The 19451-nt window shown below is 37.3% G+C and overlaps 1 protein-coding gene across 4 annotated transcripts; it reads right to left on the bottom strand.

The window, feature by feature from the left end:
- Positions 1-857: 857 nt before the first annotated feature.
- Fbxl3 (F-box and leucine rich repeat protein 3) lies at positions 858-19112 on the bottom strand. 4 transcript variants are annotated; one of them, XM_020177802.2, is made up of 5 exons: positions 18947-19112; positions 14806-15154; positions 12482-12604; positions 9721-9892; positions 858-3369 (listed from the first exon to the last, which is right to left on the bottom strand). In XM_020177802.2, the coding sequence occupies exons 2-5, from the start codon at positions 15151-15153 to the stop codon at positions 2726-2728; spliced, it is 1287 nt and encodes a 428-aa protein (XP_020033391.1). In that variant the 5' UTR covers position 15154; positions 18947-19112; the 3' UTR covers positions 858-2725. The 4 variants fall into 4 exon arrangements, with proteins under 4 accessions (XP_020033391.1, XP_020033403.1, XP_020033396.1 ...); XM_020177814.2 differs by lacking the exon at positions 18947-19112 and adding an exon at positions 18765-18921; XM_020177807.2 differs by lacking the exon at positions 18947-19112 and adding an exon at positions 18356-18503.
- Between the last annotated feature and the right edge of the window lie 339 nt (positions 19113-19451).

The following is a 19451-nucleotide window of genomic DNA, read 5'->3' as shown; positions in this document are numbered from 1 at the left end:
GCCCTGGCAAATAGCTTGAGACCCCCCCCCCCCCATCTCCAAAATAACCAGAGCAAAAAGTGCTCGGGACATGGAAGTGTGGCTCAAGTGGCAGAGTGCCTGCCTCGCAAGTACGAACCCGAGTTCAAACTCCAGTTCCACAAACAAACCAGTTAGAGACCTCTCTCGATAAACTAGGCATGCCTATGGTCCCACAGAGTCAGGATTAAAGCAAAAAAGAAAAAAAAAAAATAGCTGGAGACAGGGACTCTTCAAGTGGCAAGAATACTTGCCTAGTAAGTGTAAAGCCCTGATTTCAAGCCCCAGTACTGCCAAAAAAAAAAACCAAAACAGAGAATTTTATTTCTGAAGTGTTTTATGTCTTTATTCTGAATGCAGAAAAAACCTATTCCTTATTTTTAATTTAACCATTTTCTGTATAAAAATATGAATTTCCTGGTAAATTTCATAGGCATCAGAGCTTATTTTAACAGATCCCATGTGCTTAATCTTATATCTTCAAAAAAGCAGCCTACCATAGCATTTAAACATATCTATCAAAAACTACAATCATAAATTTGGTTTTTTTGTTGCTTGTTTTGGTGGGATTGGGGTATGAACTCACAATTGCACAGCAGGTACTCTACAGCTTGAGCCACGCCTCCAGTCCATTTTGCTCTGGATATTTTGGAGATTGAGTATTGTAAACTATTTACCCAGGCTGGCCTCAAACCGTGATCCTCCTGATCTATCTCCCAAGTAGCTAGAATCCTACTAGCTAGGCATGAGCCACCAGCACCCAGTGTACGTTTAACTAGTTTTAAAGTTAAATACATACATATGTTTAGGTAGTTTTTAAAAAGTACAATACAACAACATTAGTAACTATGTTTATTCTCAAATTAATAAAAGCATTTTACATATACTTTACAGTATAAACAAGTGCTATGCATTTTGCTTATAAAGTGACTTAAAGTATTTCAAGCATTATATAATTCAATTTGTACAAAATAAATTTTCAAATAAAGCTTTGGTTAGTAGAACTGATTATGTACTGTCAAATCCATTTCCAAAGTTGTTCAAAAAAAGAAAAAAACTTCATCCACTAGGACAAGTATTTCTTATATAATCAAGGCTTTTTACTATTTATAAAGAGGGTAACTATTACAATAACTGCTTTTACAGCTTTTTTCGCATTCATATGCAGCTGCAAGGTAGAACATCAATTTTGAAAAGCCCAAATAACGTAGAAAACCACTTTTTATTTTTAGGAGGGTCATCTGTTTTAAGACTTTAGCTTCCACAACTACCAAGATACTTTCTAAAAGTCACACTACTTAAGAGCCATTTCAGGCATATTCCACTGGGAGTAAGTCACTTCTAATTTCCCTTAGGAAAGTATTATCTACTAGCACTAAGTGCCCAGAATCAAATTTTATATAATGTCTAAAAAAAACCCCAAAACACTAAATATAGCCCAAAACTTAGTAGTTTGTACAGTCTCTACACAATGAATGCATGGATTTATTTTTATTCATATGAAAGTAATATAAAAATGCTACCTAACTTAATATAAAATATCAGTTTTAACCAAATTAACAATCACAAAACTGCAGATATTTTTCTATTAAAATTTTCCAGTTCACCGAGCAATACTCAAATATGATTATGAACTTCAATATATCCTCTTTTAAATTGACTGTTTATGCTGTACTATACAATAATGCTGTTTTTAAAATATTTTTAAAATTCTACTTACATAACTATGTAATTCCAAGTAGAAAAAATGAGCCATCACTAAAATTCACTAGAGACTAATATTCTTTCATTAATCAATTTATAAACAAAATTTTAAAGTTCTACCTTTATTTCAACTTGCCTTTTTTAAGTAGATAAGATTTTCATTTCAATTGTTGTGTAATACCTAAAAACTAGTTTAAACAAAGATAAAACGAAAGAGAACTGGTAAAGCATTCCTTACTTTACATATGATGCCTCAAGCGCCACATAGTAACATATCACAGAAAAGAACTTACATGGTTAAGCAGATTACAGGGGAAACCTAAAAGTTTATACAAAGCTAAATACTGCCTCCCTTGTATTCCATTTTCTTTTAATTTGATCTTGGCTCTGTGTATCATCCTTCTATAAAAACCACTGTGTGACATCAGTTTTTTAAGTGTTCCAATTACTTATGTATCTTTATTTTTTTTAATTAGCTTCCTAACATTTGAAAACATTCAACCAATCTTTTTTCAATAGATACAATATATCCTACATTTTTCTCACAAAGTGCTCACTTTCCTGAGCTATATTAAACACCTTATAACAGGTGTATTTATAACTGAAGACTCTAAAATGTCAAGTTTACATTTTTTAAAAAAATGCATAGAGAACATTTCAGAAAACCTATTAGTACTTCCTGAATATTATAATACATAGGTTTTGTTTCCTTCAGACTATGAACTGTTTAATCTTTATAACTGGTTATTACTTCAAAATATCAAAAACCATTTTTTCTTTTAATTTTTGGAGATTTGATTAGGCTAAAGAAACAAATGGAGTTTCCCGACCAAAACTGATTCGTTAGGTCTTCCAACAAATATCCTTATATAACTTACTGAAGATAGCAAATTTCTGTGCTACAAAATAGTATTCTTATATCAACTACAGCAAATAAACTTTTATTGTAATACATTTGCTTGAAGTTAAGGTGCTATTCATCATGCCCTACACCATGCTGTCCTTACCAAGTGGGCATCATATCTGGAAACCATACCCTACCAAGATGCTTGGACACCTCCCAGTGAATCTGCTCCAAGCTATACTTTTGGTCAGGAATTAGTACTTCTTCCATAATGGATAACTGAGATAGGCGCCCACCACACATCTTCACAAACTCAACAAAGGCACTACATGAGACTTCACATTCCCCGAGTCCAATAGCTGACAAGTTTTTGCAACGTTCTGCAATGCGAATTAACTCTTCATCAAGGGGCCGTAATCCATTAGCACACACTACTAGTTCAACTAGTCTAGGGCATGTCATTCCCACTCGGCCAAGTACATCTTTGCTTACTGATCTCCCGAAGTAAAGATGAGTGGCAGGTATTTCGTAACGGAAGAATGGGTCAAATTCCTCTTCATACAAAAAAAAATACATCACTAAGTTCACTTTGGGTGAATGTTTGATGAAAGCATCCCAGCTGCTCTTCTGAATACTATGGAAGTGCGTCTGTCCAGGATTCTCGCTGACTACATCAATGCGCAAATGTTCTAATCGCACGTGTTTTTCAGAAGACAGAGCAAGTAGCAACTCATCACTTAATAAGTGATAGTTCAGGGCCAGTTCTCGTAAGCCGTGACATTGATCAGCCACACAAAGGATACCTTTGAAAAAAAACAAAATCTAATTACTTCGCAAATTCACCTGTTCAAAATTTAATCAAGTCCATGTCCCACAACTTCGCCGTATTTCCTTTCCCACATAACTATAAAATTTAGTTGTAATGTTCAACTGGCAGAAGACGAGTCATAAACATTTAAAACCTATTACTAATTTTGTCTACAAGAAAATGAAACCAATTGTAAATCCTAATGATGCTCATTTATCAACTCAGAAAAACCATTTATTAAAAACTGTTATTTAAAAAAAACACGCCATGACTAAATAAGACTTATCCTAGTAATGCATGTATGTGCGTGCCATATTTTTGTTTGTTGAGGAGGCACGGTTTTACCATGTATCCTAGGCGGGCCTCAAACTCACAATCTTCTGGCCTCTACATCTCAAGTGCTGGGATCACAGGCATGTATGTACCACCATGCCCAGCTTTTGTTTTAAAAATTGCATTGCTAACACTAAATTCACAGTTTAAGAAAAATTAAAATGCTTACTACAACAGAGACCATATGTAAACCATATATCACATAAAACTATGCTCTATTAATTAAACATCTACAAAGTAAAAAAGTTCAAATGATCAGCTTAATTGCTAGTAATATATAATAAACTTAACAAATCTAAGAAAAAATATGAAAATAGCACTAGATAAATGAATCAAGGAAAACCACCCAATTCACATTAATGAAAATATAAACTATGAATTCTGAGCTCTTAACACACCCACAAAGTAGTCCCTTAAAAAGATCCAGACTTAGGGCACCATGCTTTGTCCCAAACTATTACCTCAGCAATACATGACTTTACTTAAGGTCAATATTTGATCTCCAAAATAGCTTAATATATGAATTTCACCTTAAAGTGGCATTCTATACTACCTAATAACCCAATCTATGTCTTATGTTTAAATACAGGGGGATAGAAAAATAAAACATACATATTTCCCATATACTATTTATTTCACAAGTATGATATGCCAGGTACTAAATATGTTATCCTACAAATACTCAAATAAAATCTGGAAAACTAGCTTTTGAAGTTGAGGCAGCTAGCTAAGCAAAGCTGGATTATGAACACAGGGTGTGTGAGTCTTTTAAGTTCAAGCATTGCTTAAAAAGTGACAAGACAGAGGCCATCAATAAACCTAAGCTTTATAGCAGTGGAAGGAGAAGATAGGCAATATAATCAGAGAAAAAATAAGCAATCACCAGAATGAGAGTCACCAGAAGAGGGAACAAGGGACCTCTGTGCCTAACCATTGAGCCACTGCAAATTTGTTTTCCACAGGGGTGTGTGCTTTGAAATATATCCTTACCATCCAGAGATAACCTGAGAACATTTCTGTTCTTTGTAATATCAAAAGGCCTGATACAAAGACCAGGGATGTAGCTCAGTGATAAGAGTGTTTGCCTAGTATGCCCAAGACCCTGGGTTCAATTTCAAACACTGATCAAAAACAAGGGCTTGCTATAAAGAGAAAACAAACAGAAAATTGCAAAGATGCAAGTAAGAGACACTCTGAAATATCACTCAGTAACTAGTAAAGCACTTATCACAGGCATAATTCTAACTATGCCCCCCTTCCAGATTATCATGTCCATAATTACATTATGCTTATGACACAGCAGGCCTTATAAAGAAATTATCTAGGTAGTCCTAATCTAATCACATGAGCTCTTTTTAAAAGCAGTTTTCTCCAGCTATTTGCAGAAAAGACAGAGATTCAAAGCTCAAAGGCGATCTGACGTTATATTACTGGCTTTAAAATATGCAAGCAGTCCCTAAGAGCAGAGACAAAGATCTAAGCAGCCTCTTGAGGACAGTCAGTAAGGAAATGAGATGTGAGTCCTACAACCTCAAAGAATTTAGTCAACAATTTAAAGCCTCAAGATAAAAGCCCCACCTGCCAGACACTCCTTTTGGCCTTTTAAACCTTGAGCATAAGTCAGTTGCCTATAGTTCTGCTCTGCAGAACTGTGGAATTAATAAAAAGGCGTTGGTATAAGCTGCTATGTGTATAGTTATCAGCTACAAAGCAACAGAAAACCAGTTAAGTAGTTACAGGTATTGAAGTAAGTAACATTAAGGCTAGAGGTGTTGCTCAGTGTAGAGGCCTCATGTCTAGCATGTGTCAGACCATGGGGTCAAGCCCCAGCAGCTCAGAAAAAACAAACAAGCAAAAAACCAAGATAAGGATAAAATACTTAACATAGACACAAAGATAAGTCTGGTGAACTATTTCAACTGAATAATAAAAGGACAATTCAATTAAAAAAATAGGCAAAGGATCTGAATGGACATTTCTCCAAAGATACATAATTGGCCAATTAAGCATGTATCAACAGTCATCAAGAAAATGAGAATCAGAGTGTGGTTCAAGTGGCAGAGCACCTGCCTAGCAAGTGTGAGGCCCTGAGTTCAAACTCCAGTACCGCCAAAAAGAAAATGAAAAATCAAAACCTCAAAATACTACTTAACACCCACTAGGCTGGCTATAATTTAAAAAATAAAAAACAAGTATTAGTAAGGATGTGGAAAAGAAATGTAAAATGGTGCAGCTGCTTTGGAAAACAATCAGATAGCTCCTCGAACGGCTAAAGAATTATATCCAGTTCCATTATTAGCTACATACCCAAGAGAAATTAAACAGTATGTCCACACAAGAACTAGTAAATGAAGGTTCATAGAAGCACTGAACACTAGAGTCAAAGGATGAAAAAAAAAAAACCCCAATCCACCAGGTGATCAACAGATAAATGTGATATAGCCAAACAATGGAACATCACTCAGCAATAAAAAAAGATGAAGTTCCAGTTCATGATACAACATAGGTAAACCTTGAGAATAGACTAAATGAAAGATGCCAGAAACAAAGGACCACATATAGTATGATTCCATTTACATGAAATATCCAGAATAGGCCAATCTACAGAAAATGAAGTAGTGATTTCCTGGGATTGCTTGAGATGGAGGCTTTAGGGAGTGACAGCTATGGTGTTATGTGGTTTCTGTTGGAATAAAGAAAATGCTCTAAAATTCAGAGATGATAAGGGATACACTATTCAGTCAATGTACTAAAAGCCAAAAAATTATAGACTTTAAATGAAAATTGTATGGTATATAAATTATTTTCAATAAAGCAATTATGAGGATGGCATATTATTGCTGGCACAAATTTATGCAATTTATTTGGGGAAAAACTAAAGATTCGAACCTTTTGGACTTTCATTAAGAATTTTCGATAAGAAAGAAACTCACAGAAGCAAAGTTATATATGCATGTGCCAAAAATGATTAATTTATTTTTATTTTTATTTTTTTATTATTCATATGTGCATACAATACTTGGGTCATTTCCCCCCCCTGCCCCCACCCCCTCCCTTACCACCCACTCCACCCCCTCCCGCTCCCCCCCCTCAATACCCGGCAGAAACTATTTTGCCCTTATCTCTAATTTTGTTGAAGAGAGAGTATAAGCAATAATAGGAAGGAACAAGGGCTTTTGCTGGTTGAGATAAGGATAGCTATACAGGGAGTTGACTCACATTGACTTCCTGTGCATGTGTGTTACCTTCTAGGTTAATTCTTTTTGGTCTAACCTTTTCTCTAGTTCCTGGTCCCCTTCTCCTGTTGGCCTCAGGTGCTTTTAAGGTATCTGCTTTAGTTTCTCTGCATTGAGGACAACAAATGCTAGCTAATTTTTTAGGTGCCAAAAATAATTATTTTTAAAATCACAGAAAAAAAGAAAAAATAAACGAGTGTCCAACCTTAAAAGAACTATAATGCAAATGTTGGTGTATCAAAAAAAAAGTAGAATTCTAAGTAACTAAATGTTCATTAGTTTGCCCCATAATTAATGAGTCTTATATCTTAAGCACAGGTGCCGGCACAGTAAAGCCACAAAAGGAACATGTCACCCTTCTATAGTATAAAGGAGGCAGCAAAGAATTACACAAAGATGTACTCTGGGAGCTCATATGAGAATCAGAAACAATTTTCCATGCAAATACAGTGAGACCTAAACAATTAGGATGAAGGTACTACAAAGGAGAATGGAGAAGGAAACAGTGTTTCATATCTGAACACACAGACATGGGGGGGGAAGCATTCCAAAAACTGAAAAAGCACAAAACACAGCATATAAGAGAGTATCAAAGGATAAAGCCAAGTAGATAGGTAAGGGCCAAATCACACCAGACCTAAAACCTGGATAAATAGTTCAGATTTTATATAAAGCATAGCTATAGCATGGTAGCAGGAAAATAGATAAGAGGGTACTGTGCAAAGATTACAATGAAGATGGAGAAAGGTAGAGAGTTAAGGCATAGTTTGTGATAAGAGTTGCCAGACTTCAGTGACTGAAGGGATATACGGAGATCAAGGATGTCTGTGAGATCCTGACAACTACAGGGATGGTGCCATTTTCTGACAAAGTAGCAAAAAGGTAAGAGCAAGAGATCTGGTAAGGAGAAGAGAAGTTCTTTAGACTGTACCACTGAAACTTGCTAGAGCACTAGGCTACCAGCAGTTTCACACATAATTCTAGACCTCCAGAGACAATGCAAATAGAAGGTATTAGTATATGGAAAATAACTGAAGCCACACAAAATGACAACATCACCTAGTTTACAGAGCACAACCAAAAAGTAGCCAGTACAGACAGAATACCATGAAACACCAAAATTTAAGGAGTAACAGATAAGACTAGCAGCAGAAACAGTAGGAACAGAGGTGAAACAGGAAAATCACATGTATGATAGGTCCAGTTACAGATAACAACTATATGAAAATGGAAAAGTCTGATAAAAATGTTCATTGCAATGTAGAATAGAAAGCAGCCAGTAATTTCAACTTAGAGAAACAAACTCACTAAATATGTGAAGTATAAAACATATGCAAATATGTTAAAATAATAAATTATAATCATCTGAGGTCATACATTTTAATTTAAAAGTATTATAAGTCATCTTTCCTTTCTTACTGAACAAGTCCAAAAGCCATTAGGTGGGACCAAGCCAATTTATACAATACTCTCAGAATTGATACACATATTTAATAAAAATAAAATGGGATATACCAGGACAGAAAATTATGAATTTACAGTTTCTCTGAGAAATCAGAGACCAAAAGCTATAGCTCTCATATAGTGTGGTAAAGGTCTATTATATTCAGAGTGCTATGGAAACAGACAGGTGGGATCCAAATCAGTGACAAAGAAGGGAGTTATGATACATAACATTTGAACTACATTTTGGGTCAACCAGATGAAAAATTTTAAGAAGTTTTTAAAGTATATCAGAGGCTATACACACAAAGTAAAAACAGAACTACAGTTCCATAGAGTTCAAGTAAAAGGTTCATGTGAGTAAGCAGCAAATAAGGCTAAACAGATAGGTGGAGGTCAAAATACAAAGGACCTCGTACACTGTGACTATGATGTATGGACTTTATTCTCATAGCAGACCCATACAAAAATGTGATCAAGGTTACAGGAAGTAGCTGCCAAAGCCAATACTCTCAATGATAAAGTAGAGGTGGCAAAGACAACCAGGAAAATACAACAGTAGACCTAGCCATTTCCATCATCAACACTTCCCTTGTGGGAGATTTGGGAGAATAAGGAAGTAATCTCTATCCAAGAAGGAACCATTTCTTTGGCGAAACACCAGGTTTTAAAAGCCTGCCAAACAACATAGTTAAGATTGGGAGGGATCTCAACAGTGGGAGGACAGGAAGGAAGCAGCAGAAGACAGTATGAAAATCATGTTTACATTTAACTTTCAATACAAACCACCTGGAATTTAAATAATCTCAAACTGAATAATGTAAAAATGCTTAAAAAATTCTATGAAAGGGAAGTTGGAAAGAGCTCTTATAAAGCTATTCCCCAAATTCAACTTAGGAAAAAGCATTATCTTATAAAACCTAAGGGAAATGCTTAGGTTTTCTACTTAGCCTCTACTTCGTGAGGCTGCTCAGACTCAAAACCCACCTTGTTAGATCAAATAGTTAAGAGAAAATCCTTTACTTCAAGAGGCAAAATGTCAGGCAAACCTCATATTCTTCTTTCCTCTTAATTTATTCACTTTCTAGAGATACATAATTTGCCAAATAAGATGATTAGGAAATAAGTTGAAAGTCAGTGTCTAGGCTAGTAACACTACAGATCTTATACTACTGTACTATGACATTAAAAGTATTTTTAAGCAAAAGAAATGGTCCTAACTAACCCAAGTACAAATGGGTTAACAGAACTATTAAAACTACCAAACACATTTTTTTCTTTACTTGATGAACAAATCAATTACTAAAATGTACCTGGCAAAAGACATGACATACCTGCTGGGGAGACATGAGGACAGCTGCTCATTTTTAGCAGCTTGAGTGTATCACTGTTGTTGGCCACTAGTACTTTGAGGGATGGATCATCTACTGGGGTATCATCTATCTTCAGCGAGGACAAGGATTTGGAGTTTACAAACACAACTGTCAGTGCAGAGATAAAGTGAGACTGAAAAGCAAAAACATTAACACATTGTTTCAAGGGATTCGTATCTGTATGGTTCATCTGAATCCTAATGATCAACTCCAAATTGTTAAAGAATAGCACCCCTGCACTGTTACTGGAAACAGGTAAAAGGGTTGACAAAATGCCATCTTTGAGAGTCTTTTTATTTGACAGAAAAAAATTAATTTCAAGCACTGGCTAATAAAAAGAGGAATCTTGGGACCCAGAATGAGAATCTCTCTCAGATATGTCAGCATATCTGGAAACCCTACTCCAGTGTTTCGTACCACTACACCATGTAATAATGACCATTTAAATAGCAGTAACTACTGGCACAATCATTACAAATTAGTTATAGTTTATCAACTTAAAAGCTCTATGACTCATGTGGAGCATGAAAGTTCATTCAAAATAAATTTTAAAACAACAAAAATCATACTTATATAAAATTCCAAATTTAAGACTCCTTCAAAACATATTAGAACTGGCAGAGTGGCTCAAGTGGTAAGAGCATCTGCCTAGCAAGTATGAGGCCCTGAGTTCAAGTCCCAGGGCCAACAACAAAAACACATTAAATATTTTCAAGTCTTCTACTGATTATATTTAGTCCACAAATATTCCAATGAACTTCCTTCAATTTATTATATATATGCAAGTTATCTACTGAACAAATATTCTGACTGAAAGGCACCACTGTAGGGAAATAGGACTTAAAGCATGTTCAAAAGTATATGACACTAAAAGAGCTAGAGCTAATGGACAAAAAATTTAGGGACAGAAAGAAAGGCTAGTATACACTCCAGTACATGTCTTTACATAACCAAACTTATCCTCCACCTAATTTTAGAAATTCTCTACAGGAGAGACAAAGAATGAAGGCAGGCAAACAGACAAGAAAGTATAAGAAAATAGTACCTTCTTGTCACATTCCCTCATTTACTACTTTTCCCCTACTGTGTCTAAATAAGTGATTAACTACTGAAATTTTGATTAAATAACTGAAGTGTTAATATCTAATATTTTCATATCAAAATTGACTCTATCTTGTACACTCACATTTCCTCATTAATATTCTCATGACTACATCACTGACTTTATCCCCTACTGCCCCAATTTAGCTGTGGTCAAATACACTTCTTCTATGTTCTCTTCCATTCTCTCAGAATATACAGGATAGAGAAGTACCCTTTCAATCTCTTCCATAAAAGCCCCAGAAGGAAAAAGACAACAGTATAAACATCTTAGGTTCATCTAATAACAGAAAGCAGTCTTAGTTACAGCAACAGTTTAGTACTACATGTATACACAATAACATCAAATAAGAAAAAAAAAGGAAATTATATTCAATATGCCTATGAATGCATTTCACAGTACAGCATATATATGAATATACAGATTTTTTTTTTAAGCTATGACAGGTATCAATTCAGAAAATTTCCCATATAAAGCTTGAAGGTGGTCATACTATATTGTGTACCTCAGAGTTTTTTATAGCAAGCTTGTTCAGCCATTTTAATCAAAATCATCTGGACTATTTGACGGAAGGAGACCTGGAATCACTCCAAATTTCAAACAGGAATAGGAATCTAAAACTTATGCACAGGTAAGTCTGAGAACCATAGTAATTTAACTCATGTACTTAGAATCTTAAAATGTTAAAACAGATTCTTTTGTCCATTCAGTTCAGAAGGAACATTTATCTGAAAATAAACCTTTTAAAAACTCTATTAAAGACTTTGAAATTAACTGGTGATACATTTGGTATTGTCATTCAATTTAAACAACCACCTGGATTACAATACACAATTTAGTAATATTCCTTCATGAATCACTCTAGTGAATTAAATTGCTAGGTGTGTTTTTTTTCTTTTTTCAGTTTGTTTTTATTTCTTAAATAAACTTTCTATTGGGATATATTCATTATACAGGGGGGGGGATTCAAAGTGACAATTCCAATTAGACTTACAGTGTACGTTATTTACATTGCCCCTACTGTCTCTCCCCTCTTAACTCCCTCCCCACTACCAGGTGTTTTTTAAAGTATCCATATTTTAGCTTGAGGTTACTCTGAAAAAAATTTCAAATTATTACTGGCTGGGCTGGGCAGTAGAGATCACTAGCTTAGTACATGCAAAGCCCTGGGTTCAATAATCCTGATCACACACACAGACTCATACACACATAGATACTAATTTACTAAATATTAGCTGACATAACTCAGGGGCCTTTATCAGTTTCCTTTCTACAAATGCAGCCTTCTTTTTTATTTTAAGAGAATAATTGTGAGAGATTATATTCAATTATGTACTAGATTGTGTTAGAATATACATACAAACATTAACTCCACAAAAAACTCCTGTGCATTCTTTAAAATCTTTAAGCTAATCCAAGCCATACTAACTTTGCTTAAAAATAAATCCTTACAGGACAGTCACCAGAAGAGTTTATTTTAAAAGTACTATTAACATAAATAGTAACTGGTTTTCCACTACATATGGTACTTTTCTTATACCCTCATTCTCAATACAAGAGATGTTTAGGCTTTCACTGGATTTCTCAGTAACAGCTAATTAATACCAAACGAAAAGATACCTTTGGTAAATCCATAAAGCTTGGCCGAGCAGTTGAAATAAGTCCAAGTGTTTTTAAAGAGCAATTCACAAGTTGCGATAATATATCACAAGCTGCTTCTGCTGATTCTTTGCTGCTGTCCACCTTAGAAAAGAAAACACCTTTTACCTATGTACATACTTACAATTCTCTATGTATATCTTTACTGTATAGACACAGAAACATAGTCCACAATATTACTGAAAGAACATTTATTCTTTCAATCTACTTTTCTCTACAACTTCAGCTTTACTCTAAGTCCTTCTGAGAAACTGTAAGTGCAACTGTCAAAACAGCTTTCGTTGTAAGATATATATTTAATGTTGAAGGATTTATTCTAAACTGACTGCATAAATTAAGGGAATAAACCAATTTAGTCTTTGAAAAATAACTATGTATTTGGTAGAACAATTAATACATGTAAATACAATGTAAATGATAAACATTTCAAGGCATCAGGAATTGACTTTTTACTCAGAATGTTCACATTAACCATAACCTGGAATTTGTTACATTTTTTAATGGAAAAGATGAATATAAAGTAAAATAGGGGTGTCCAGATAATCAAGCATGAAAGTTTATACCAAAAAAAAAAGGTAGCTGCTCTCACACATTCCTCTGACTAGACATTTCCCGAGGAAAGGGTAATATAGCAAAACAAAGAAAAAAAACCCCCAAACCTTTAAAGGAAAGGTTTTTTAAAGTTAGCTGTTCCTGGGCTAAAAGGCATCTCGAAACAGAATAGTTAAGAGCTGGCATAAAGCAAATGTACTAATTTGTATAATTTCATAGCTATTCATATTGTTCTTTTGGTTAGGTTCTTTACACCAGTGGTTCTCAAGATGTGATCCCTGGACCAGCAGCATCAAAATCACTGAGAACTTACAGTCTTTAAGTCTTACAGTCATCTTAGCTTACAGTCATCAAGTCTTAAATATTACCAGGACAGCCCATAAAGAATACTGTGATGTGCCTGTTTTTTAACATGTAAATCAGAAATTATACCCCTAATAAGTATGTTAAATTTACAGTACAAATGGCTTTATTAGGGTTATACAAGTTAGATACACCTGAAATGTGTCATGTGGTTGTAAAGGAATGTAACTGACCCAGCCCAACATGGTATATGGAAATATCTTTAATATCTGCCAGATAAGTGTATCCTATTCTTTTTTTTATAGCATTTGCTATTAGAACATTCTTAGACAAGTAAAAGATGACTAAAACCAACAGAAAGGCAATTCAGCTTTCTTTTCTGAAAGCAAAAGGATGAGGAGTTCTGAGATCTGAGTTTGATTTCTCCTACCATTTCACGACCCTTGCCCCAAGTTAAGGTCGCCAGATAACATATAAAACATTCAATTTGAATTTCAACAACAAATAATTTTTAATACTAACTATATCTGACACACTGCAAAGGGTGTAACCATATTAAAAACTATAAATTATCTGAAACTCAATTTTAGCTAGGCATCTTTTTTTTGAGATGCTGGCTTCAATGGACACCTTATTTTTTTTTAAATATATATATAATTGGCAATTCTATCCCTAGTGACCTAAGTGCTTTTGTGCATTTTTCTAGGAAGAAGGCCACAATCTATTCCATCATTCCCATTACAAAGTCTCTTCTTCTTGGATACGTGTGAGAGAATAAGCATACAATCTCCACCTACAGGAAATGGCACTCTTGGAAGGAAGATGAGCATTGAGGATATGGTATAAAGCTTAGGTTAAGAAACACTGCTTCATCAAGGTTTAACCGGCCCATTTAACTGATACATATAGATAAATGAGTCATTCTTATGTTGTCACTTTTGTTTTGGGGATTTTTTTGTCTATTTTATTTTGAGACAGGGTCTCATTATGTAGCTCAGCTTGTCCTCAAACTCTCAATCCTCCTGCCTTGGCCTTCTAAGTGCTGAGATTCTTAACACCACATCTGAAGCACTGTGACTTTTCAACAATGATTGTTAAGTTGTTTGCTTAAAAAAAAAAAAAAATCCAAAAATATGGTATTTAGGGAATCAGTAAAACATGCTCATATTTCATTATTCATTTCTAAAACACAATGTGACTCTGATTTCTTAAAGTATCTCAACTCCCTCCCACCCCAATTTCACTTAATGAATCACTGCATTATTTCCTTCTCGTCCCTTTCAGCAAAGAGCAGCACAGCTCTTTTCCATTTCTCTCTAAGATATATTCAACTAAACCTTTAAACAGTTTCCATGCCATTTTAGATAAGCAGCTCATATAAATGCCACTAAAAATGCTTTGTTTTTTAAAAGAGGGATTTAAAGTATTACCTTGAAGCTGACATACTGTAGATGGTTTGAATGTCTTTTAATAATCTGTTTAATCAGCTCTGGATGTGTAGCTTTCAAATAAGATGTAGCTGGTTGATTCAGTTCAAATTCAAAACACCTCCACAAGTCAGGCATGTGAAATACCTGATTCCAGCTACGGCAAACTTGTGAAGCATGAGCCCGGTCAAGAAGTGGTAAATACTTAAATACGTGGAGAATAATGTCCTGAAGGAGATTACCCCAATCACAAGTCAGAGAATGCTCATTTGTAGTCCTCGGTTTCTTTGCTTTCTCTGTAGTACCTTCTTCAGATGAACTATGGTCACTATCTCTTCCTCCTCGTTTCATCCTATTTAGAAAAACAAATCATTTTTTTATTCTACTTAATTTATTAGTAGAAATAAACCCCAAATTTATTTTTCTATAATTGAGATGTTTTTGTTTTTTTGGCAATACTGGGGTTTGAACTTGGCCTTGCACAGACATTAAGTAGGCAACCTATCTTCCATACTGAATACTCTGTGGAATGTGCTACAGACAGACATTTTCAACCTCTGCTTAATGAAAGGAAACCTGAGCTGGGATTGTAGTCCATTGGTAAAGCACTTGCCCAACGTGCTCCAGGTCCTGGATTTGATCACCAGCACCCGGAAGTTAGGTAAACCCAACCCTTCTATGCATTATTTGCCTGGCGTGGGTTTCTTCTTCCAACACATCGCTATTCTATTATGTCTTCCCCATCGTGTTTCTGAAAGACAACTACTTGTGTATTCTTACTACATTCATTACGTGTTTCTTTGAAAAATAGTCATTACGTGGAAAACTGTATTATTGGCTCTGGAACCAAGCTCCCTGTATCTGAATCCTGGCTCAACTTCTCACTGGCTACGTTGCTTTGAGCAAATTACAAAACTGTCCTGTCCCTCAGTTCATAAAATGAGCATACTAAGATCTAGGATTCTTGTAAGAAATGAAAGGTTAGAACTTTTGAAAGGAGAGAAATGATTCTAATCTAGAAAAAGCAGTCCTGAATTAAAGACATTAAAGCATGCAACACAGTAAAACAGGTTGCCAACCAGAAGGTGAAAAATGGTATTTTTAAAACTTTTTTTGGTTTTGGCATGCTGGGGTTTGAACTCAGGGCTTAATGCTTTCTAGGCAGGTTCTCTAACCACTTGAGCCACTCCGCCAGCCCAAAACTTTTATTTTAAAACAAAGTGGATGGAGCCAATCTTGTGTATGAGAAATACACTGGAAGGAGAATATATTAACTAACAATGGGTGGTGGGATTACAGGTAGGGTGTGGTTTTTTGTTTTTTTGCCAATATGCTTTTGTGTGTGTGTGTGTGTGTGTGTGTGTCCCTGGGTGGGTACAAATCTTTCTACATTTTACACATTTCTTTTAATGTCTACTTGCTACAATATAATTAGATATAAAAGGTCTTGTTTTGATCTGTTAATGGATTAGTGAACTCTAACTGCATACTGCTCACTGGTACTCCTCTTTAGGGCCTATAATACTTTTGTTTCTAGAAAGTTCTTACAAGGTAGTTTGAACATAGACTTCAAGTCACAGCAATTCAAAAGGACAAAGCTCTGGCAAATCAGCATGTGAGAAATTCTAATTCCTGTGAGGGATGAAGGATATGCATACACAGGACTGTAAACCAGGTCTATCTCTGCAAACTTTCTCTGACTAATATCTACCAAAAGGTGCCAATGAGAATTGAGGGCTGGAGAGTAAAAACAGTGGCAGAAGCCATAAGCCTTCATGCCATGATGCTCAGTCCAGGAGGTCTTAGTGTATGTACAAAAACTGCCTGTTTCTCTTTGCCCCTATTTTTAACTATGTGAATAAAGTGAAGTAAATGATGTACACCCTACTGAGAAGGGGGAAGAGGAAAGAAGACAGAATGACAGAGGTGACAGAAGGGAAAAATGAAACTTAACATGTAAATTTAAGAATACATTAAGTGTGTTCATAGAAAATACAGAATAATCTACAGTGTCATCTTTTAACATAAAAATTCTTCTAACATTAATGTCCTACTGCAGATTGAGAAAAAAAACTGCCATTATGACCTATTTTTCTGTTTTAACTTATTGTGAAGGCTTATTTTAATTTTAGCGTGTACAATTTGGGTCAAAGAACAAAGTTTGCAACCTGGGGCTTATAATTTCCAATTACCTAAAACTTCTCATAATTTTAAGATTCAAAAGAGAATGCAGCAGCCCTCATAATTTCTATGCCTTATTTTAAGATGCTGACCAGCTGTTTCTGGAGATTTCTAAAACCACAACTATTCGACTTAAAAATAGAATAGTTAATTTTTCTTTAAGGTGTATGGGTACATAAGCAAAAAAAAAGGGGGCAGCCTTATTCACACAGTAATTTTGGGTAATACTTTATACTGGTCCTAATCTTGTTTTCAATAAAGTATATTTCATTATCTTTCCAAGTTCAAGGGAGAAAGTTGGCAAATATTTATTAAACTATGGAACACTAAAATACAGTATCTCTTTAAATATAAAAAGATAGATGATTAGTGTATTTTAAGCACCTACTAGTTTATGAATATCTGAACAAAAGTCCATAAATTATTGTAGGTATTATGACATTATTGCCATAATTGTAGTAAGCAACCAAAAATGTAAAATCAAATACTAATAAAAATGTCATCTGTAGTATCCTCATTTGTGCATGAAAATAACATCAGCAAGTGGACAACTAATAAAAAACTTAATTGTCAGGCTGGGGCTGTGGCTCAAGTGGTAGAGCATTTGCCTAGCAAGCACAAGGCTCTGAGTTCAAACTACAGTACCACCAAACACCCAAAATTTTAAATACCAATTTTTCCAAGCGGTTTCATTTATTCATGCAAAACTTTCCAATACTTCTAAAAGTATTTTATTGAATCTATTTACGCATGAAGCTCTGCTGTATAAAGTTAAAAAAACTTAAAGCATCCATTAGTTTACAAATAACTTACATCAGTGGACTTTATCAGTCAAAGTGAAAATACTTCTGATATTTGAATAGGCGTGTGGAGGACCGAGCTGGACAGTAAAGAAAGATTTTCCAGAGCACCAGGGCAGGCCTCTAGGGCTCTGACAGTTTAATTTGTTGCAGTTTAAGGGCCCAGATAATTCAACTGCAGTGATATTACCAAGTGTCAAAAAAGCAGACTAATGAGAAAAGACTACAGATTGGCCGAGCAGCGAGGGAATCAGTGAACCTAGTTAGCATTCCCATCAACTCTGAAGGGGATCACCTGATCATCAGCTGAAGGACAGCAGAGAGACACTTAGCTGGGTGCGCCTCCAAGCCTTAGGTTTGCTTATTCATTAGGCACGCAGGAACTTAAAACCCCAGTTTGTACTCAGTTCTCAAAGTCCTGTTGAGCATTACAGACAATTCGTGACGCCTTTACGCCCGCTTTGACTAATGTCAAATGCATCCTTTGGCTGAAATACAAGAGTAAAACTCCCATTTCCTGCACGGGGAGTAGGAAATGCTTCTCCCTCCCTCTTTTCCCCATTTTCATCCACCTGAACCGCTGCCCAGCCCACAGCAGACGCGAGGCCGCTCGCGCAAGTTGACAAGTTGTCCCCTCCTCCGCGCCACCTCCACCGACCGGCTTTCGCGGACCCCTGCGCACTCTGTTTTGACGGCTGGTGCCTCTCAGGGCCCCAGCCACCTGCCGGGCGTGGTCCCACGGAGCCGGCCCCGCCGAGGGCGAGCCCGCCGTGCCCGTCACCGGCCCCCGCCCGGGGTCAGCACGCCGCACGCGCCACGCCTTGTTGACATGTTGGAACCGCCGACACCGCGGGCAACGCCCCCAGCCAGCGCCCCAGGTCCCCGCCGCGCCCGCGTCCCGCGCGCGCCCCCGGAGCCCGCGCCCCACGGCCCGCCCACGGCCGGCCGGCCGGCCCTCCGGCACTGCCCCTCCGCCGTTACCTGCTGCCAGGGGCGGCTTCCCCCACACACAACCCCGGGCTCCGGGGACGGCGGCGGCTGGTCCCGCGGCTCTCACATGAGGCCCCCCGGGGACCCCGCTTCGCGCTCCCGCCGCCGCGGCCCCCCGCGCTCCGCCCGCATCCGAGACGCTGGTCCCGCGGCGGGCGCCAACGCGGCTCCACCTTTGCGGCTCTGGCTGCCCAGGGAGTTCTCCTCCGTCCCACGTAGTCTGCGTCTTTGCTCCGCCGCCGAAGTCCTCCTTCGACGACCTGCAACCAACGCGTAGCTTCCCGTGCACCTCGACCCGGACAACCAGCCCAAAATGGCGCCCGGGGCTCCCGGCCGCGCGCTTTCATTGGCGCGTCTCCGCCTGAGGGGGCGGGCGCGCGCGCGTCCGCGGCGGGGGCGGGGCCGAGGAGCCGGGGCCGCGCGGGGGCGGGAGCGCGCGCCTGGGCGGACCCTGCCTCCCGGTTCCGCAGGGAGAGCCCTCCGCCCTCCCACCCGCAGCGTGACTCCGCTGCAAGGGGATTTTTTTGTTTTGGGGCGGAATGTGGGCGGGCTAGCTAACTAGCTAACTAGTTGCGGAAGAGGTGATCTGCGGTGGGAAACTGCAAAGTTTAGGGAGTGGAGCTGACACAGGGAAGGAGGAGTGTCCCTGGAGCAGCTGGTGCCACCAGGCAGAGAATA

The sequence above is a fragment of the Castor canadensis genome, chromosome 10 (genome assembly GCF_047511655.1).
Source record: "Castor canadensis chromosome 10, mCasCan1.hap1v2, whole genome shotgun sequence".
Taxonomy (NCBI): domain Eukaryota; kingdom Metazoa; phylum Chordata; class Mammalia; order Rodentia; family Castoridae; genus Castor; species Castor canadensis.
Note: the sequence above shows the minus strand (reverse complement) of the source record. Positions and strands in the feature narration are given on the sequence as shown.

Excerpts from the sequence above, each read along its gene's own strand:
- Fbxl3 (XM_074043202.1), bottom strand. Across the intron at positions 9,893-12,481 it reads GCTTTATGGATTTACCAAAG|TCTCACTTTATCTCTGCACT; the intron begins GTATCTTTTCGT and ends TTTGCTTTTCAG. Across the intron at positions 3,370-9,720 it reads TCCTCATGTCTCCCCAGCAG|GTATCCTTTGTGTGGCTGAT; the intron begins GTATGTCATGTC and ends TTTTTTTCAAAG.